This window comes from Euprymna scolopes, chromosome 29 (assembly GCF_053919585.1).
Source record: "Euprymna scolopes isolate OS-2025 chromosome 29, ASM5391958v1, whole genome shotgun sequence".
NCBI classification, from domain to species: domain Eukaryota; kingdom Metazoa; phylum Mollusca; class Cephalopoda; order Sepiida; family Sepiolidae; genus Euprymna; species Euprymna scolopes.
Genome location: NC_136510.1, coordinates 12,328,184 through 12,349,604, shown reverse-complemented (window position 1 = coordinate 12,349,604; position 21,421 = coordinate 12,328,184). Strand labels below are relative to the sequence as shown.

General features: G+C 34.9%; 1 protein-coding gene across 1 annotated transcript in view; it reads right to left on the bottom strand.

Moving 5' to 3' along the window:
• Positions 1-3,995: 3,995 nt before the first annotated feature.
• The window catches only part of LOC145252480 (sphingosine kinase 2-like), a 121,971-nt gene continuing 104,545 nt past the window's right edge, over positions 3,996-21,421 (bottom strand). The window contains exons 2-6 of the mRNA XM_080111906.1: positions 19,037-19,186; positions 17,514-17,608; positions 16,031-16,146; positions 13,679-13,902; positions 3,996-5,254 (exon numbers count right to left, since the gene is read on the bottom strand). Coding sequence (XP_079968032.1) covers positions 4,299-5,254; positions 13,679-13,902; positions 16,031-16,146; positions 17,514-17,608; positions 19,037-19,186 — 1,541 coding nt within the window. The 3' untranslated portion in view covers positions 3,996-4,298. The remainder of the gene's footprint in view (positions 5,255-13,678; positions 13,903-16,030; positions 16,147-17,513; positions 17,609-19,036; positions 19,187-21,421) is intronic.

Sequence of the window (21,421 nt, the reverse complement as noted above, 5' to 3'; positions counted from 1 at the left end):
AAATGCCAGAAGGCTTTCTAACTCTAATAGTTTCTTCCCTCGAACATTTAGACTTTGGAATTCCATTCCTGCTACCTGTTTTCCTTATTGCACTGATATGCAGAAGTTTAAATGTAATGTAAACCAACATTTGACGTTTCTGAATTTTTGAGATGAGGATTGGTTATTTGTATTATTATTCATCGGACTATTGTTCTCATCTTGAGTGTGATTTTCACAACGTTTCGGTCGATATAACCTCCGACCTTCTTCAGGTGTATCTTGTTGAACTCGAGAATGTTTCTGTCGAACTCGGGAATTTGGACGGAATTTCCAGCGGAAGCCTTTATTTACTTCATGGGGGTAGCATGCTCTTGTTTCGTCAGCCATGACTGGATAGAGGTCGTAAGTAATTTGCAAATGTATTTTTCGGTCACTCACACTGAGGATTGAACCTTCAACCTTCAGGAGAATATTACTTTTACAATTTACAAAGACCCGTTGCGCAGTGGTTAGAGTGCTGGAAAAAATCAATTGTAAAAGTGATATTCTCCTAAAGTTTGAAGGTTCAATCCTCAGTGTGGGCGACCGAAATATACATTTGCGAATTACTTAGGACCTCTATCCAGTCATGGCTGACGAAACAAGAACATGCTACCCCTCTGAAGTAAATAAAGGGTTCCGCTCCAAATTCCGGAGTTCGACAGAAACATTTCCGAGTTCAACAAGATACACCTAAAGAAGGTCGGATGTTATATCGACTGAAACGTTGTGAAAATCACACTCAAGATGAGAACAGTAGTCGGATGAATAATAATACAAACCAACGTTTTCTTAATCTTTCCTAGACATGATCCAAAATAATAGCCGCTTACGTTCAAGTGCCTTGTTAGGGCTGAAAGTGAGTAAAATAGAATAAAATAATGTCATGGTTGCATCAAAACAAAAGCGAAATCCTTAAGTGATTCCTCGTAAAAAGAAAAACTTGTTACAGAATTTGTTTCTTCACCCGAGTTCCTTTAAGAAGAATCATTTCACGACTTTGCTCCCACTCTGATATAATCATAACCATGATGCGGATATCCGCCACGGCCGTTAAAACTGGAAATACCTTCAAACTCTCACTGTTACGGAGTTTGTGTTTCTTTCACATAAAATTACCAAGTGAGAGTACACAAAGTTTTTATAAAATCCTGTTTGACAAATTAAGGAACAAATTGGAGCTGTCATTACTCGAGTGCGATTGAAGCTGTATGGTGTTTAATACCTGAAAGATTATTTATTTCACATCAAATTTATTTTGTTGCAATAAAATTATATAGTTACGACGTGCCTTAAATAAGTTTCCAGACTTTTTCGTATGGGCACTTTTATTGATATGAAACTCTAGTCCCCTTTGAAGTAATCTCCTCTGGCTGCAATGCACTTGTTCCAACAACTGCTGGAAATTCCCATGGAAGTCCTCTTGTGTGAGCATGTCAATGAACTTCATCACAACTTCTTTCATCTCCTCAATTGTCTGATAACGACAGCCTCTAATGTTTTCCTTGAGCTTAGGAAATAACCAAAGGTCACAGAGAGCAAGGTGTTGACTATAGTGAGGGCGAGGAACTGTCTTGATGTCCATCTTGGTCAAATATTCTGTGTTAAGTATGGAGTTGTGAATGAGTGCATTTGTGCAAATCTTCTGAATCTTCAATTCCTCACAAATAATTGTGTGTACAGTTCCCACACTGACATCAAACTGTGCACTTATTGTCTTTATTGACACACAAAAGTTGTTATCCATAAAATTCTTTATTTGGCCAATACTGATTCTGGTGTTCTAACTTCCTTACTCCTCTCACACTTCTCATCAACCCTCACAGACTCCCTGCCCTCCTTGAATCTCTTATGCCATTCAAAAACTGATGCTCAATTCATGCAAGATGGTCCAAAAGCAGTCTGAAGCATTCCATACGTTTCTGTGGCATTTTTTGCAAGTTTAAAACAGAATTTATTGCATATTGTTCTTCTAAAGTGTCTTCATATCCAGATTGCATTTTTGAAATTCACCAGCTGTGATGATCGGACTTTAGTATGTTGTATTCCAATTCCTGCTGTAGCTGTTCATTTGAACCTGAAATCATAAAAATTGGTCAGTCATCTCATGAGATGTTTAGTAATAACATACTGAATTTTCAAGATATCACAAGTTTTAAAGGCCTGTATAAAAAAAACACTAGAAACTTATTGAAGGCGTCTCATACTTATAGCGGATCACGTACATATATATATATATATATTTGGACATATTTAATTTTATAAAATTTTTATTTTACAGAAAAAAAAAAAAATAACAAAAATTTCGCTGTTGAAAGCCCTTGAAACGTGGTGATATTCAAGGAGCATTTGAAGCACCTAATGGTTTTGAGTTTTTCAAAAAAACAAGAAAAGATAACTCTGTATTCGGCTTGAAATATTCAGTCGATTCACAGAGAAGAATGCCAGAATGAAAGAACGTGCAGAAGATGGTTTACAAAAAATTCAGAAATGGAAATTTCACCACTGAAGATCAGGACATCCAGTTCAATTTGAAGAAGAGTTCGACTTGAAAAAAAAACCCAAAAAACCTTTGTGTATCAGTCAAATAATTGGCAATGAGGCTCTCATTAAATCAAATTAAACAACTATTCATTGTTATTTTCAATTTATATATATATATATATAATTCCAGATTGATATTTTCCAGAGGTAAAGTTACCAATGAAGTTTTAACAAGTTTTAATACAAGAGTGCTCAATACCGATGTAGGGCAAAATATACTTTTTATTTGTTTTACATAAGCATTAATATGTCGCTACACATTCATGAGCAGGTTTCGGTCAACCAGTTACTAGTAATTAGAGACCTCTTCAAGTGATATAGCTTATACAAAAATTACGGACTAAGCAATATCGCCTGAAGAGGTCTCTAGTTACTTGGCTGACTGAAACATGCTCATGAATGTGTAGCTACTTATTAATGCTTATGGAAAACAGAAAACAAATAAAAAGATTATATCTATATATAATTCCTTTGTGTGTGAATATATATGTATGTATGTACGTTGTAGTTGATTTGTTAGTGATAATGAAATATTCAGTATTAACGTCTCCTACCTAGGAGATAAAGGAATTAGATTTCTCTAAGAAATATCGCTCACATTTTTAGGACATGTGTATGTAGAGTACTCTTTTAAAAAGAAAATAAAAATAAATTATATATATATAGATATATATATATATATAGATATATATATATATATATATATGTATGTATGTATGTATATAAATATGTCTATGTGTGTATATATATGTATGTATGTATATATATATGTCTATGTGTGTATATATATGTCTGTATATATATATATATGTCTGTATGTGTGTATATATATATATATATATATATATGTATGCATTTGTATGTGAATATCTCTCTCTCTCTCTATATATATATATATATGTGTGTGTTTTTGTGTGCATATATGTATATGTTGATATGTTTATATTTTGTGTATGAATATATATACACCTACATATATTAATGCATAAACATATCTGCACATGCATATACATGTATGTGTATATATGCAAGTGAGCAGAGGTAAATAAAAAATTAATTATATTTTCATAAAACTTGAATATAAAAACGAAAAATTATATAATAAATTATACATAACTTAATTTACTGCTGTTTCATGCTATTACTAATCAACCAGAATCTACCCGACTGGTCTTACTCGAATAATGCCAGGTCTTAAAGACCGGTCCAGTACACTTCTTACAATTGGTAATGCTGTGAAACTGCAGTAAACTTTTAAGCCATGTACAATTCACTATCATTATTTATATAGCTTTTATCTGATAAGATATCAAGCACCTTGTTTGTCCAAGATTTACTGTCTTGATTTGTCTCTCTTCTGATTTTGAGATGGTTTTTTTTCCTCATATATATATGTATATATATATATATATCTGAATCCACAAAAGAGATATAGGCTACAACATTTATCTTTTTGAAAACAAAACAAAAAATGCAAAATGGTCGGAATGTTGTTAGAACCCCCCTCACTCTCCCAAAAGATTTAAATTAAAAAATTCTCGTCTGTCTTTCGTTGGTATAATCCATATTTCTTTTCTCATTTGTAAAAATTTTAACGTCTTGATTGTGAAGACAAAGAAATTTAAGGCGAAAAGGACAACGTTGAATGTGTGTGTACAGGAAGGGTTAGAGAGAAAAAAAGGTGTGTTCACGCTTCGTCCCCTGTCGTCTAACTTGATGCATGTTTAGTTTCTTTATTGAATACCCATAAGATTAGCCACACCCGGAAGCACCTGACCCTGTATGGTCCCACACTCCATGTGCTCTCCATCGACCATGATATTCCCAGTATTGTCCAAAGGTTCCAGTCGAAATGCAAGTACTTTCACAGATTCCACAAATGGAGAGTCCAGGTGGGAGCCATCCTCTACGGCTCGGAATAAACTAAAAAGGTTGTTTCGGGAAACACCAGCACGGATAAAGTGTAGATGGATTATTCCATCATTGAATCTACAGTCCGGAGCAGAAAGAAAATCTGGACCCAGATGCGTCTGGTACGAGGCAGACATGGAAATAAAATTATCCTCTATCACAACCCAGTTTGGCGGTACGTCCTCGTCAAGTGGTGGCAAGAGAGGCGTCGGCACAACTTCCCCTTTTCGGACAGTCATAGTCTCCTCTCTGATTATCACATTATCAGCAGTGACCATCTGCTGGCTCCTCAGATGGACACTGTCTTGAGCAGCATGGCCGCTGTTGCTATGGCGACGGGCGGACGTGTTCTGGAAAGGTTCGGAGGTAGTTTGCATGTTTCCATTGCGAATCAAATAGCTGCTGTTGGAAACATCATGGCAAGAGTTAAAACTGAGGTTCCGATGACTCGAATGGTTAAGTTCCAAGGAGAGGTCGTTCTCGGAATGGTGGCGGGAATTCCGAGGTATATTGTCATTGTATTCGTTTTTGTCTTTAAGATTAAATCCTTCTGGCAGAGTGTATGATCGTTTTGGAAGGCCGTGTCCCGGTGACCAATTGCAATCGTCCATGCCGTCCAGCTGACACTCACTGCCACTTAGGCTATTGTCGCGACTCGTTGGGTTGCTATCCAAGACAAACCGTGATAGTTTGCGAACTTTGGCATCTTCACCGTTGCTGTTGTCTTGCAAGGCCATAATTGGAATGAATGAGAGGCGACCTCGATACGAACGAAGATCTGAAAAAATATAAAAAAAGTTTATAAAGTATTTTGAGTCTTACAGATGGAAATTAATTTTTAGACAATGTTAAAGAAAATGCATAAAATTTAATTGAAAAAAAATAAAAAGCAAGTGCTGCAATATTTTTGGTATAATAAACGGTGTTATTATTAAAAAAATAAACGGTGTTATTATTAAAAAAATAAATGGTGTTATGATTAAAAAATAAACGGTGTTATGATTAAAAAAATAAACGGTGTTATTATTAAAAAAATAAACGGTGTTATTATTAAAAAAATAAACGGTGTTATGATTAAAAAAATAAATGGTGTTATGATTAAAAAAATAAATGGTGTTATGATTAAAAAAATAAATGGTGTTATGATTAAAAAAATAAATGGTGTTATGATTAAAAAATAAACGGTGTTATGATTAAAAAATAAACGGTGTTATGATTAAAAAAATAAACGGTGTTATTATTAAAAAATAAACGGTGTTATTATTAAAAAAATAAACGGTGTTATGATTAAAAAAATAAATGGTGTTATGATTAAAAAATAAACGGTGTTATTATTAAAAAAAATAAATGGTGTTATGATTAAAAAATAAACGGTGTTATGATTAAAAAAATAAATGGAGTTATGATTAAAAAAATAAATGGTGTTATGATTAAAAAATAAACGGTGTTATGATTCCAAAAATTAAACGGTGTTATGATTAAAAAAATAAACGGTGTTATGATTAAAAAATAAACGGTGTTATTATTAAAAAAATAAATGGTGTTATGATTAAAAAAATAAATGGTGTTATGATTAAAAAATAAACGGTGTTATTATTAAAAAAAATAAATGGTGTTATGATTAAAAAATAAACGGTGTTATGATTAAAAAAATAAATGGAGTTATGATTAAAAAAATAAATGGTGTTATGATTAAAAAATAAACGGTGTTATGATTCCAAAAATTAAACGGTGTTATGATTAAAAAAATAAACGGTGTTATTATTAAAAAATAAATGGTGTTATGATTAAAAAAATAAACGGTGTTATGATTAAAAAAATAAACAGTGTTATGATTCCAAAAATAAATGGTGCTATGATTCCAAAAATAAATGGTGTTATGATTCAAAAAATAAATGGTGTTATGGTTCCAAAAATAAATGGTGTTATGATTCCAAAAATAAATGGTGTTACAATTTAAAAAATAAACGGTGTTACAATTCAAAAAATAAATGGTGTTGCGATTCAAAAAATAAATAGTGTTATGATTTAAAAAATAAATGGTGTTATGATTCAAAAAATTGAAAGAGAGAGAGATTACAAAATAAGTTTGAATGGAAAAGTGACTAAAAAAAAAAAGCAGCAAAAATCAAAGAAATCATAGAAATTTTTAAGCTTAAAAGATTATCTTTCTATGAAAATTCTGTGGATCTTTGTCTCTTTACACAATTCGTAATACTATGCACAATGAATGATGTCATATGTCTACCATCATCAATGGACCTGATGAGGTAATTTCATCAGCATTGCGATCAGGGCAACCTACCCCCTGTATTTCCTTCTCTGACTGAAAACACTATGCAACATACGAGGGGCATGCAGTAAGTAATGCCCCTGACCCACTTCCAGTCGTCTGATCTAGCTGAAATTTTGCATGTGAAATGATTTATAGCTCTACGGGTTATGTGGCAAATTACAGCTCTGATCTAATTGTGGTTTCTGTTTTACAGGTGTTTGAACTGAGTCAGGTGTGAAATGGAGCCTGTTGAATGTCGAGAAGTGATCCGGTTTTTGTATTTGAAAGGGCGCACACCACAGGAGACTTTTGATGAAATGAAAGAAACTTATGGTGATAATGCCCCATCATATGACCTTGTAAAACGCTGGCATCATGAATTCAAACATGGCCGGAAGTCTGTGGAAACAGCTCCCAGACCTGGTCGCCTCCCTTCTGCCATTGATGAGGCATCTCTCCATCAAGTTGAGGCTGCCATTTTGGAAGATCGGCACATTACTATTCGCCAAATAGCCCAAGATGTCAAGATTAGTACAGGGTCTGTGGAAAATATCATTCATGACCATTTGCATATGCATAAGGTGTCTGCCAGATGGATTCCCAGGTTGCTCACACCATTCCAGAAGCGAGAACGCGTCGAGCGCTCGAGGATGAATTTGGAGATGTGCTAAGAAGATGAGCTAAAGTTTTTCAAAAGACTGATAACACAGGATGAAACCTGGGTCCATCACTATGATCGAGAGACCAAAGCCCAGTCAATGTAGTGGAAGCACTTGGACTCACCACCTCCAAAGAAGGCAAGAGTGCAGCCCTTCGCTAGCAAGGTCATGTTCACAGTCTTCTGGGACCAGGACTGAGTAGTGAAGACAGATTTCCTGGCAAAGGATACCACAATTACAGGAGCCTATTATGCTTCACTTTTGAGGAAATTAAAGGAAGCTATCAAAATCAAGAGGCGGGGCAAGATCAGCAAAGTTTCGGTCCACAACTCACATGTCACCAGATCAGAAGCACAGGCGTGTGGTTATGAAATCTAATCCCATCCTCCCTACTCTCCTGACCTTGCACCCTTTGACTTTCACCTCTTCCCAGCCATGAAGTTGTTTTTGAAAGATGATGCAGCCTTGATTTCTGAAGTCATGTCATGATTGGAGGACCAACCTGGGGTGTTCTACAAAAACAGTCTCCAAAGCTGCATCAAACGATGGGAGAAATGCATAACTCTGGGTGGTTCCTATGTAGAGAAAGACTAATAACTGTGCCAAGTTTCGTTGCTCTACTGCTATGGTCAGAGGCATTACTTATTGCACGCCCCTCATATAAATATCTGTACATGATGTTGCCAAGCGTATCAAAAACATTGATTCCAGTAAAGCAACTGGCCCGATGGCATTCCTATTATAGTGCTCCAAAAGTTTCAACCAGAACTAGCTCCCATACTTACAAAGCTGTTTAAGCATAGTCTTAAGGAGAAATGCTAAGCAAGATAAAGGCAAGATAAGTTACTCTTCTTTGATTAAACACCTTAAAAATTGATACAAACCTGTTTGGGGCAACCTGTAGAGTCCCATGTAGTCAAAAAGAATGAAGAGAAAAGAAGAAAAAAATGATCACCTTTTCTCTTTATATACTTGTAATATCGTCACCTAATATGCAAATTAGATGCTTCTGGTTTGAAATTAAAAGCCTGATTTTTTTCAGAGACAGAGTTGAGTTTGAATTTGGATGTTGGAGTAGCAAGTTTTGTCCGTAGTGCCTTGTTTTTAAGTGGAGAGTTTTAATAGCAGAATGTAGAGTTTTGAGTGAGTTTTTGACAGCAATGTGTCAAATTTAACCGTTGAAAGTGTTACTTGGGAACATAGTTAATAATCCGTCAGGGCAAGTACAGAATAGTTAACACTAGATTATTTCAACCATGTATGTCTGTAAGTAATATACATTTGTGAGTATTTGGCAGCGTGGCATTGTGTATGTGTGTTGGTTTACCTTGTTATTGTTAGTATGTGTGCGGTCCCTTAACTTGCTAGTGAGTAGAAATGTGTGCGCGAGACAAGTTTTGTATGCAAGTCATTGGCCCCTTTTCTTTTGTGATTTTGTATCAAACATTCACAATAAGCAAAGATGACATTATTTTATTTTATTTATAACTTGAAAGTTATGAAAAAAAATATGTGAAGGATAAAAATTGTAATATTAGGTTAAGGGCTTGGGAGCAAAAGTACACGGGTGTCCTCATTTATCTCTGTGAACTGTTGAGGTTGTCTGCTGATAAAAATATAATAATTCATAATTTTCACATGTCAACTGAGAACTTAAAATTAAAGGGAGACTATTCATGAATTGAGTTATCTCCTCCTTAAACATGTCAGCTTTTATGCCATTTTTTCGTTATAATAGCGAAATTTGAAATATTGAATTTCAAGTGAAACCAATGGTATCTTCTTAATTGGCATGTTGCAGTATATTAAAAAATTACGAAAAATGATGAGGTAGAAAATTAATTAATAAACACAATTTTTCAAAGGCAATTAGCAAAAACTGAGTTTTGATAATTTTACAGTTTTCAGAAAATAGTTATTTCCCTTGTTATGCATTGAATTCTCCATTTTTTTTTTTTTATAGCAAAACTCAATTTTTACTAAATTGTCTTTAAAACTCTTTTCATTTCTTACCTAATTGTTTTGGGTTTTTTTTTGTAATTTTTGGTTTTATTTGAAATTCAATGTTTCAAATTTCGTTATTATCACAAAAAAAGCGATGATTTTATTATTCAAACATCATTTAATGATATAACAAATGAAGAGAATGTGGCAGCAGGACTCAACACCGGCCCACAAGTCCAAAGAGATGCAGGTTTGGCTTCAGAAGGATTCCTATGACTTTTTACCCTTCTCTCGCTGGCCCCTTTCCTCTCTTAACCTGAACCCGTTGAACTGTGCGAGCCTTTGCTAGTCTCACACAAAAACACGCATTCATATCCCAAACCACTTTTCTTGTCATACACATACGCGCACACAAACATACGTGCACATGTACACACCCGTACATATATTCACGTTCACGTACATACATTCACATTCATGTGCATACACACCCACACACACTAATGTACGCACATATACGCGCACACGTACACACACACGCCCAAAAAACCACCGGAAACAACTACAAAAGCAAGAGACCTGAGCTGTTTCCTTCTTTTTGATTTGGCTCCTGAGCTGAGCAGTCGACGGATCAACCGCTCCCTTTCGGGGCGCGTGTCCGCGCATGTCACGTCCTCTGTTTCTATGTGTGAGGCAAGAGCCAACAGACAGTACGTACACCTTACACACTTTCTCTCTCCATGGCCTGGATTGACTTTCTCTCTCTCTCTCTCTCTCTCTCTCTCTCTCTCTCTACAGCAATAGACTTTCCCTCTCACCAACCAACAGTGAGAGACGCACGCCAAACTAAACACGTGCTGTACCTCCTTTCTTTCATTTGTTTCTTCATGAAATAAATTCTAGTTCGTTTATTTCAATGAACGCATTGTTTGTTTCTTTCTCAACTCAATTCATTTTTCCTATTTTGTATGACTGGGGCATATATATATCCACCAGTCCTCTACAGGACTACTTCATCTGGGCATACGTTGAGGGGGGGGGGCATAATTAATTAAAATTTTGCGGTTTCAATTTTCGGTGCTAATGCACTTAGTGATCCGCACTATTTTTTAAATCGTATTTCCAAGTTTTATGATATGCTTTTTTATTCAATTGTAAGTTAAAGTACAGAATAGGCACAAAACACCCTCCCCTCCCCATGTTAAGAATGGCTTTTAAATAATAACATTATTTCAGCACGGATCAATAAGTGCATGAGTACCCAATTTTCTTGGTTTCATGTGTTTTTTTATTTTTTTGTTTTATTTCTGTTGCAGTTATCCATATAATTGCTTAGCGTCTGTAGCTCGTCTGGATTAGTTTCCACATTCGGCTGATTTCCTCAAGTTTTCAGCATCACTCTCTGGTTGTAGTGTCCCAGTTTTCCCCTTAATTCCGATTTCTTCTAGTCTCTTTTTCATGTTCTTTAGGACGGTTCCCAGTGCTTTTACAATTATTGGTATTATATTTATGTTTTCCATGTCCCATTTATGGTCTTTTTTCAAGTTCCCCTTATTTGTTTCATTTTTCTGTCTCTTTAATCTTCACCCTACGGTCAGCTGTGATGGCAAAGTCTACAATTTGACAGTTTATTTTCTTCTGATGTCCTTATAATGGCATACAGTTTCCTTGCTTGGATGTGTTTATCTTTTTTTTAACATAAACTAACAAATCAATTAATAAAAGCCTTCTTTACATGCGTACATGGTTGTCGCTTTTCTATAGAAGTCATTTCCTGTATAGTTGTGGCTGTTGATCGGCCGTTTAACTTAGGCAAATAAAACTAATGCATGAAAAAAGAAAAAATGGAGACTTGCTGCTGTTTCAAGGTTTTATTGGAAAGAGAAGTTTGTTTGTTAGGGGAGAGACTAAAAAGCAGGACTAAAATTAATTCCTTAAAAAAGAAAAAGAGGCTTAAATTAATTTCTTCTTGCTTAGCCTTAAAATGGTCAATGAACGGACAGAAAATATTGACTTAGATTTTTACATTGTCGGCATGTCTTATCTGGCTACTTCCTCAACTCAAATTGCCTTGAAACTCTGTCCTGTGCCCCGAACACATGATAATTTCTTATCTAATGTCATTGACACTTGCTTCTAGTGTGTTTTGTCAGAAGAGCTACCACTTGACCCTCTTTTCTTTCACTCATGCTAAATGCACTGTTTGCCATCAGGTGGTCCTGACATGTAACTCATGTAATACTCCTGATTTTCATACTAGTTAACATAATCTCAACCTTAAACTATTGAATACTATTACTACTAATATTGATAGCAATAAAACTAATAGATTATTGTAAAACTGTTTTAATGGTGAATGCTCTAACGAACTGCAAGCACTTGTGCCCCCACAACATGAACACCCTCAACAGATCCGACAGGCTGCAAAATCCCACCCCCACACTGTAGAGATCCCTAGATGTAAAAGATCTTTCTACTCCAGTAGTTTCTTCCCCAGAACCGCTAGACTTTGGAATTCCATTCCAGGTCCCTGCTTCCCCAACTGTATTGACGTGCAGAAGTTCAAGTGCAACGTGAACAGACATCTTGCCGCCCAAATCCTTACATAGTGCCCCAGTAGTTGTTGCCTCTGATAGTAGCCCCCTACACCAAAGTGGCAATGTGCCTTGTTTTACATAATTAATTAAAATTTTGCGGTTTCAATTTTCGGTGCTAATGCACTTACTGATCCGCACTATTTTTTAAATCGTATTTCCAAGTTTTATGATATGCTTTTTTATTCAATTGTAAGGTTAAAGTACAGAATAGGCACAAAACACCCTCCCCTCCCCATGTTAAGAATGGCTTTTAAATAATAACATTATTTCAGCACGGATCAATAAGTGCATGAGTACCCAATTTTCTTGGTTTCATGTGTTTTTTTATTTTTTTGTTTTATTTCTGTTGCAGTTATCCATATAATTGCTTAGCGTCTGTAGCTCACAATTTATAAACGATGCTGCTAGGAACTGACGAATCAAATTAATTTACGTTCTGCTACCAACCAATCAAAAACCAGAATTGTTCCATAAATATTAAACCTTTCTGTAGAAATTTTTCATGTTTTCTTTGTGTCGACACGGGAAGAATCTTTTGCTCTGTGGATTCCAACTCGAGAACTGTCTACTACAAACCAGTCACCTCCCAGGACTTGTGTAGAACAACGAACCATCGGAAACTGTTTTGAAACTAAACATGGCTTACACTTCTAGACCAGGTACCCCTGCCGGTGTTATGAGATAGAATTATTTAATGCTAGCAGGCCGGCCAGCATTGGCCAATCGTAAAATATTTTTAAATATGATATTTTAATTCGTACAGATTCCATATTATTATAGATCAAATTCTCTATTGATTATTATATTGTATCCAATATATATATATATGTTATATATATATATATATATATATATATATATATAGCAAAAGCAACAAGCAGCGTGTGCATGGTACGTACCCCTATGATGCTGCATGTGAAATGACGCCACAAAAAATAAAAAAATGATAAATGTGAGAAGTGTGCAGGGCCAACGTTGCCTTCACATTTTCGCCAAGTTTCAGAAAAATCTGGGGTAAAAGTTATGGGGTAAAAACCACAAGAGGGGCGTTTTTAGCACTGAAAGTCTCTGGGGATGTGAACTAGGATTTTGCCAGGGTCACCCATACTGGATGTATATTAAGAACTATGGGCTCCACATTTTGACCAAGTTTCAGAAAAATCTAATGGATGGATCATAAGTTATGGAACAAAACGTGTCATTTTTTTGCCATTTTGGGTCATTTTTGACCTCATTTTGAGCCCCTGGGGATACAACGGGAATTTTCGCAAAAAGATTTTTTTTACTGTGCACATCTATTTAATCAAATACAATTTGTGGCAAAATTTCAGGAAAAACTAATGGATGATTATCTGGAAATCGTCCGGAATAAACTATGGATGCATGGACGCATGGATGCCACTGAAAATATAGGTGCCTCTCCGATAAATCATGGGACCCCCCCAAAAATATGCCTGTCGGAATTGAAATCAAAACATTCAGGTTCACGTGTTAGAACTAAATTCTACGTAATTATGCACAATGTAGAAACTATGGATAAATTGCTACTTATAGGCAGAGGGTTCCAATACATGACATTACACTCCTTTCTCCAGATTACTCCACTTAATCTTGATCCTCATATCATAATGCTGAGGGTTTAACATCAGGTGTTCCTCTGAATAAAATAATTAAAAAAAATGTTTTTTTTTGTTAAATATGATTTTAAAAATTTACAGCCGTCTTACCAATGATTCGTTGGGCAAAAAGTACCAGGAAGCGTTTTGAACCAAGGCTACGTCGGTATTTTTCACTTTCATAGTCGATGTCTGCGATGATTCCCCAGGTGACCGAGAGGAAAGAATACATGCTTTTGTTTTGCATTTGAATTGCGACCAAGTCGAGCGGCAAAACTTGGTGCTTTATTAAAACAAATGTCGAATGGAGCACATCATTACTCAGAATTGGTTCCCTGCTCGCAAAAAAAAAAAAAAAAAAAAAAAAATGAAGATAGAAAACACATTTAAAAAATAAAAAATAAAGTAATTATGGTTATCATCTAGGATCAATTAGGATTTAAAGATCCTCAACAGAAGGAAGGAAACAAAAGGAACATCTTTCAATTGACAATGATTGACTTTCACCTCTGCACATGCAATTTTGTAAACAAATATAAAAAACCGAGTTTGTTATCAAGTTTTTAATGTAGGTTGCATTTTGTTTCTATTTACAAAATGTTTGAAGAAAACTATTTTTACACAAAACTTTTGGAATAAAACTATTTTTACACAAAACTTTTGGAATAAAACTATTTTTACACAAAACTTTTGGAATAAAACTATTTTTACACAAAACTTTTGGAATAAAACTATTTTTACACAATTTTTAAATAAAACTATTTTACACAACTTTTTAAATAAAAATATTTTTACACAAAACTTTTTTAATAAAAATAATTTTACACAAAACATTTTTAATAAAACTATTTTGCACAAAACTTTTTAAATAAAACTATTTTAAAACAACTATTTTAAACAAAACTTTTTTATAAAAATTATTTTAAAAACTTTTAATAAAACTATTTTGCACAAAACTTTTTAAATAAAACTATTTTTACACAAAACTTTTTCTAATAAAACTATTTTAACACAAAACTTTAATAAAACTATTTTAAAACAAAACTTTTTTATAAAATTATTTTAAACAAAACTGTTTAATAAAAAACGATAATTATTTTACATTGGTATCATTTTGGGGCACTGTTTTACAATTTGTCATTGTTCTGAGGGAGACAACTCTTTTTTACTAAGAGATTCGTTCATTTTTTCATCTCATAATTTAGGACGCTAATAATTCTGTCAGTAAGTTTTCACGAGTGGTTTACAAAAGCATACTTTTATGTTTTTCGTTCCCTCTTTATGGAAGGGGGGTATTCAATTATAGAACTCTATAGTTTTTAACAGGTGCTTCTTCAGTTTAATTAACCGTTTTTCTGTAAGTATCACGCCGACATAAACCGAGCAGAAGAACCGTTTAATATTCGACAAAAATTCTGTATATATTAGAGGGGGGGGGGCTCTCTTCACCATCTCACTCCCTCTCTCTGTTTATGTTACTATATTTATTGACAGCAAAAAGCATTATTAAAATAAAGGGAGGTGACTGGGGTCTAGTGGTTAAGGACATGGTCTGACGACCTGGGTGTCCTAAATTCAAATCCAGTTTGTTCTACAAAAATCACTTTCTCTTAGGATGTCTAGGAGAAGCCCCATGTTTTGACAAGCTTCTGGGCTTGACCTTTACTCCTGATCTGAAATGGAACACGTACATCAAATCTGTTGCCAAAACCATTGGAAAAATGGTGGAATCCTTCTATCAATCCAGTAGATATCTCACTGCTGATGCAATTCTCTATCTATATAAGAGCCAGGTACGTCCAAGGATGGAGTACTGTTGCCACATCTGGGCAGGAGCTGCTAGAAAGGACTTATCCTGCCTTGATAGAGTTCAAAATAGACTTCATAGCCTCGTAGGACATGTCCTTTTTTCTTACTTGCAACCTCTTTCTCACAGAAGAGATGTAGTAGTGAGTTTGTCTTTGCTTTATCGTTATTTTCATGGCAAGTGCTCGACTGAGCTTCAATCTATGGTTCCCCTCGCCAAACTTTCACAAGAAACACTCGTCTAGTTGAAAACACTACCAATAATTTCACCCACTCTTTATCTGTGCCTAAACCTAAACATAGATTCCATGAACAAAGTTTCTTTCTTAGAACTGTGGAACTGTCTTCTGTTTTCCTGCTTTTCAGCTGACTACAATATGGTTGTCTTCAAGTCCAATGTAAACAAGTTCTTGATAAGCCGTTCTTCTTAAGTTAACAAATTTACTGAATTTCCATTACTGACAATTACTATATTGTCCAAATGACTACTGTACACTCTTTAATCCTTATCCTCGAGTGGCCCCTGGGCCTTGATAAGTGGTGATGCCTATGTAAAAAAGAAAAAAAAAAAAAAAATATCCATCAAGCCAGTCACACACCTTCGATGGTAAAATAACCAAAAAGATTTAAAAACAAAGTAAAAGGCTGGTTAATTACCCTGCAGAATAATTTATAGAACAGCAGAGAGCATTTCCAGAACCTGCCGGAATGCAACCAATCGGAATCTTGAGAGCCTTCTGCCAATCCGGACGTGACATGAGACCATTAATCACCTGCAAAAAAATAAAATAAAAATAAAATAAAATAAATAAATTAAATAAAAAATAATAATAATAATCATATCAGGTCAGTGAAAAGTTTTTGTTGGTTGGTAGAAAAAAAAAAGGACATTTTTTACGCAAAATTCCTGACATTTGATGCAGGCCTATCAAACTAAAATTAAACATCATTAAAAGAAACAAAAACATATCCAATACAGAAGTTTCCTAAAATTTTCTTATTTATTATTAAGCTTGATTGAAATTTAAACAAAAAACAACCTTTTTGAGAATATTCTGTATTGGATATGTTTTTTTTATGATGTTTGATTTTAGTCCTGACAGGCCAACAGCACACGTCAGGGCTTGAAGAAAGCTAAGTAAGATATAACGAAAGTGTGGGAAAAAAAAAAGAAGAAGAAAATCGAAAACCATGTAAATATGCAGAGTTAGGTGGAACATGTACGCCTAGATTAAATGCACTGCCAGAAAGAGGACAAGTAAAACACCAGTTTTTTTGAACTTCTAAATAAAAGAGTTCATTCTCTTGTTGCCTAGTATGATTCAGAAGAGAAAACTTGAATATTACTTGAGGAAAATAGCTCCTGAATATATTAAGCCAACAAAAGTAAAACCAAAAAAGAACTCAAAACGGATGTATAACATATTACCGTAAGTAATGTGCTGTTGTTATTATTGAGCATTATCCATTCATTTTTTAGCTGGTTATTGTTGGCATTCATTTCTCTGATATTTTTCTAGTTAGAATAATTTCTAGATAGATTGGATACTTAGGGGAAGGACCATGTAAAGGTTGCTAACATCTCTAAATCAAAATGTTTCTGCGGAACGAATTCGATTCAAACTTGGCACACTACAGTTGTCAGTTTAAGTCATTAACGACTTGGGCATTATCATCTCTTTTGATGTTAACTATAATTTGCAAGGTCATATTAGATGTGATTGACAAGATTTGACCTTGAATACAAAAGTATCAAATTTGATATTCCAGTTTAAACATTTGTGCAGTGACACGCATGTTTGAGGTAACTTGAATATGGTTGTAGGGAAGTAATTCTAAATAACCGAGCCGATTAGAGTAAATATGCGATTGATTGGTTGAATCATGTGACGTGGAAGGGATTTGAAGTGAGATATCAGTTGCAGTTTAAATATTAGTAAGAATAAACTATAACAACCATTCCAGAAACGTCCCTATGACATGAACAAACCAAGATACACTCCCCGGCAAACGAACGCGTCACAATTCAGGGAAGATAATTCCTGAATATTTAGAGCTAACACTCTTTCCCTCACTGAATGCATGGCTTAAAATGTATTTTCTCATTTTTTTTTTCTTGCAAAAACATAAAATAGCTTACCTCAAACACAAGTCCGTCCCCTGACATTACGACAATTCCATACCACCGAGAAAGATCCACACTTTGGACGTATTCCTGAGCATGACCAGCATATTCTAGAATTAAAATAGAAGAATTAAAAGAAACTGTAATAAAAAAGTCTACCTGACCATTGTCTCTTCCTCCGCCAGCAACATGAGTGACATAGAATCGCCTGTATCGCGCCTAATGGTTGCTCTAATTGTGCTTAAATCAGGTAGTTCTTTACACAGGAGTACTTTGAGTGAGTCAAACCATGAAACGATTGAAAGCGACAATGGTTTAAAGAAGATTTGGGTACCTAAAAATCTTACAAACCATTTCGACATCTGCATTCTTTTCTGAGGAATGTTCCAAATGTAATGTCTCCTATTTTTTATTTCGCTTGAATGGATAAAGGAATTGCAAATTGCCTTATTATGATGACTGAACTTATGCATCCATGTCCTGAAAGTTTCATCTCTCTGTTGTAGATATTGATGGTGTGAGACTAAGAAAGCAACCCCTGTCATTGCCGTACGTCAGAAGCAAAAAAGCATCATTAAATTCCTCCATGTCGAAAAAGTTGAATCAATCAACATTCAACGACGCCTGTTGAACGTTTACAAAGCTGATGCAGTTGATGCCAGCACAGTTAGGAGATGGGTTCATCGATTTCAGAGTGACGATAGAGATACGAGTGACAACTTGCACTCCAAACTTTTAGGCATCAAAAGAGGCAAAAATGCATTGAAAATGGTGGTAACTATGTAGAAAAATAAGTTCTGGAGCACAAAGTGTCGCTCGTGTTAATGGTAACACTCCCGTTGTCGTGGATCTTTAACTTTTTAGTTTTTGAGTTAAAAATAGGAGGACTTACTTTTGGACTTGTAGTTTACTGTACACATCGACATGGTGGTTTAGCTCCTTATTGCCGATAAAGGGGAACACTTTTGATTTATTCTGCAGGAAGACAAGCATCAGCATGAGAAACCCTCTTGGGGAGCCAAGCTTTTGTTTGTTATAGGGAGTAAGCCAACCATTCTCTATCCATTGCCTTTTCTCTTCCTTGAATTGTCTTCCAACCATTGTCAGCATTGAATAATCTACAAGTTGATTTTTCAGCTTGCCTTCCACCTACTTCCATAACACATTCTATTCATTTTCGTTATATGCACTGGATCACTTCGAAAAAAGTTGTGAAATGATTAAAAGTAACAACAGTTTAAAGAAAACCCAGAAGAGTTGGATCTGCAAATTATTTTTTTGTTATTGTGCAGCACTTGTTTTTAATTAGTGCTTGATTTTGATACTATTATTAAGATAAAATGACATAGACCCATGCAGACTATGTTCGAATGAGAAACTAACTATCCTAAATTTTAAAGAATCCCAAAATTTACTAAACAGCGGAAGTGAAATATCAAATGTATGTTTTACACAAAATAAATTTTACCTTAGGATAACAACACATAAAATAAATAAATGTACGTATATATAATAATAAATAAGAGAAAATCACTTACTGGTTACAAGAATCTTGTAATGAATGTCGGCTTCTCCAAACATTGGTGCCACCTGTTGTTGGAAAAGTTTTAACGACTTTCCGGATCCACTGAACGGATTGATGAGGACCAGCATTTTCCGGGGCGGATTCAGTGGAATGTTTTCGATATCTGGAAAAATAAAAAGAAAATGAACGCCATCAAATCATTCATTGTTTTTATTTATTTGATTTATTTATTTTGTACAGTTTCAATTAAACTTATGCGTTATTAATATTTAAAATCAAAAGTATTAAAGTCCCGCAGAAATAACAGAAAATTGTTCAATGTAGATATGAAAAATAAATGATTGCTTATTAGTTTTACTTTTTACTGAAACTGGTTCTCCAAAACCTTATTCCTTTAATCATTTTCTAAAAAAAAAAAAAAAAAAAAAACGAAAAATCACATTATTTTCACACATTTCCATTTAAAAACATTTTCCTGAATGTTTTTATGTTTCCCATAAGATTTCCGCAGGCCCGATTAAAGACTTTGGTAAGTCGGATCTGGCCCGTGGACCGTAGTTTGGAGAACCCATGTCTATACTGCAAATCGCTCGACAGAGGCAACCTTGCTAGGGCAATTGCTCTTTATATATCGAAGGCCTTTGATAGGGTATGGCATAAAGGTTTACTTCACAAGATCTCCAGCTATGATATAGCTGGAAATGTTTTCTCAATTATTAAATAATTTCTCTCTGATAGGTTCATAAGAGTAGTAGTTGATGGGCAGAAATCAGAAGCTCACAGTATTAATGCTCAGTTATCCTGCTCAGGTTTCCATCCTGGGCCCAACTCTCTTCCTGATTTACATTAATGATCTTCCAAATCACATCCTTACATCATTCATAGACATTTATGCTGATGACACTACTATCTATGGTAGCACATCTAAGACCGTAAATGACCAAGTTCTCTCCGATTCTCTCTCCTCTGATCTTGAGCACGTGGTACAATGGGGAAAGGAGTGGCTGGTTACTTTTAATGCATCTAAAACCAAACTTCTCTCTTTACATCATAAATGTTCTGATCTCCATCTGGCATAATTGAAATGAATGGCTCTCATCTTGGGGAGGCTTCATGTTTTGACAAGCTTCTGGGCTTGACCTTTACTTCTGAAATGGAACACATGCATCAAATCTGTTGCCAAGGCCGCTGGAAAAAATGGTGGGATCCTTCTATTGATCCAGTAGATATCTCACTGCTGATGCAATTCTCTATCTATATAAGAGCCAGGTATGTCCAAGGATGGAGTACTGTTGCCACATCTGGGCAGAAGCTGCTAGAAAGGACTTGTCCTGCCTTGATAGAGTTCAAAATAGATTTCGTAGCCTTGTAGGAGATGTCCTTTTTTCTTCCTTTTCTGCAACCTCTTTCTCACAGAAGAGATGTTGCAAGTTTGTCTCTGCTTTATCATTATTTTCATGGCAAGTGCTCGACTGAGCTTCAAGCTATGGTCCCCCCCCCTTGCCAAACTTTCACAAGAGACACCTGTCTAGCAGAAAACACTATCAATAATTTCCCCTGCTCTTTATCTGTGCCTAAACCTAAGTGTAGATTCCATGAACAAAGCTTCTTTCTTAGAACTACACGCCTATGGAATTGTCTTCCGTTTTCCTGCTTTCCAGCTGACTATAATATGGTTGTCTTCAAGTCTAACATAAACAAGTTCTTGATGAGCCGTTCCACTTAAGTTACCAAATTTACTGAATTTCGATTACTAATGATTACTATATTGTCCAGTTGACTACTGTACACTCTTGATCCTTATCCTCGAGTGGTCTCTGGCCTTGATAGGTGGTTATGCCGATGTAAAAAAAAAACAAATAAAAATATAAAAGGAACGGAATGTTCTGTGAAGCAATTCAAAGAACGTTTGAACTATTTTATCACTTATGAATGGATAATGACCTTCATAAAATAAGTGCATAGATTTTTTTTTCTTTATAAATTATATTTTGCTTTTTATGTGATCTCAAAGTATGACGAGCATTTTACTGTCGCTGAACCCATCAGGTTATCCAGACAGCAATTCATCACACTTCTACTTCTAATAATAATTAGCAGTTCCGCCCGGCTTTGCTCGGGTTCTACATACTGTTCATAACTTTATGTGAATATGTATATATTAAAAAGTATGAATATGTACGGTAATGCCTTTCTATATAAAAGGTTTCCTTAAGTACCATAGAGAAAAGTTGGTAGAGACCGCGGACGTCAAATTTTTTTAAACTTTGACCCCAATTTTGACCCCTTAACATTTGTTTTTTGGGCTCAAATTAAATTAAAATGTTGGATCCATGTCCAAGTAACCTGCATCTAATTTTTTTTTTTTTTTGTAATTCTTTTTTCTTCCTTGTTTGGC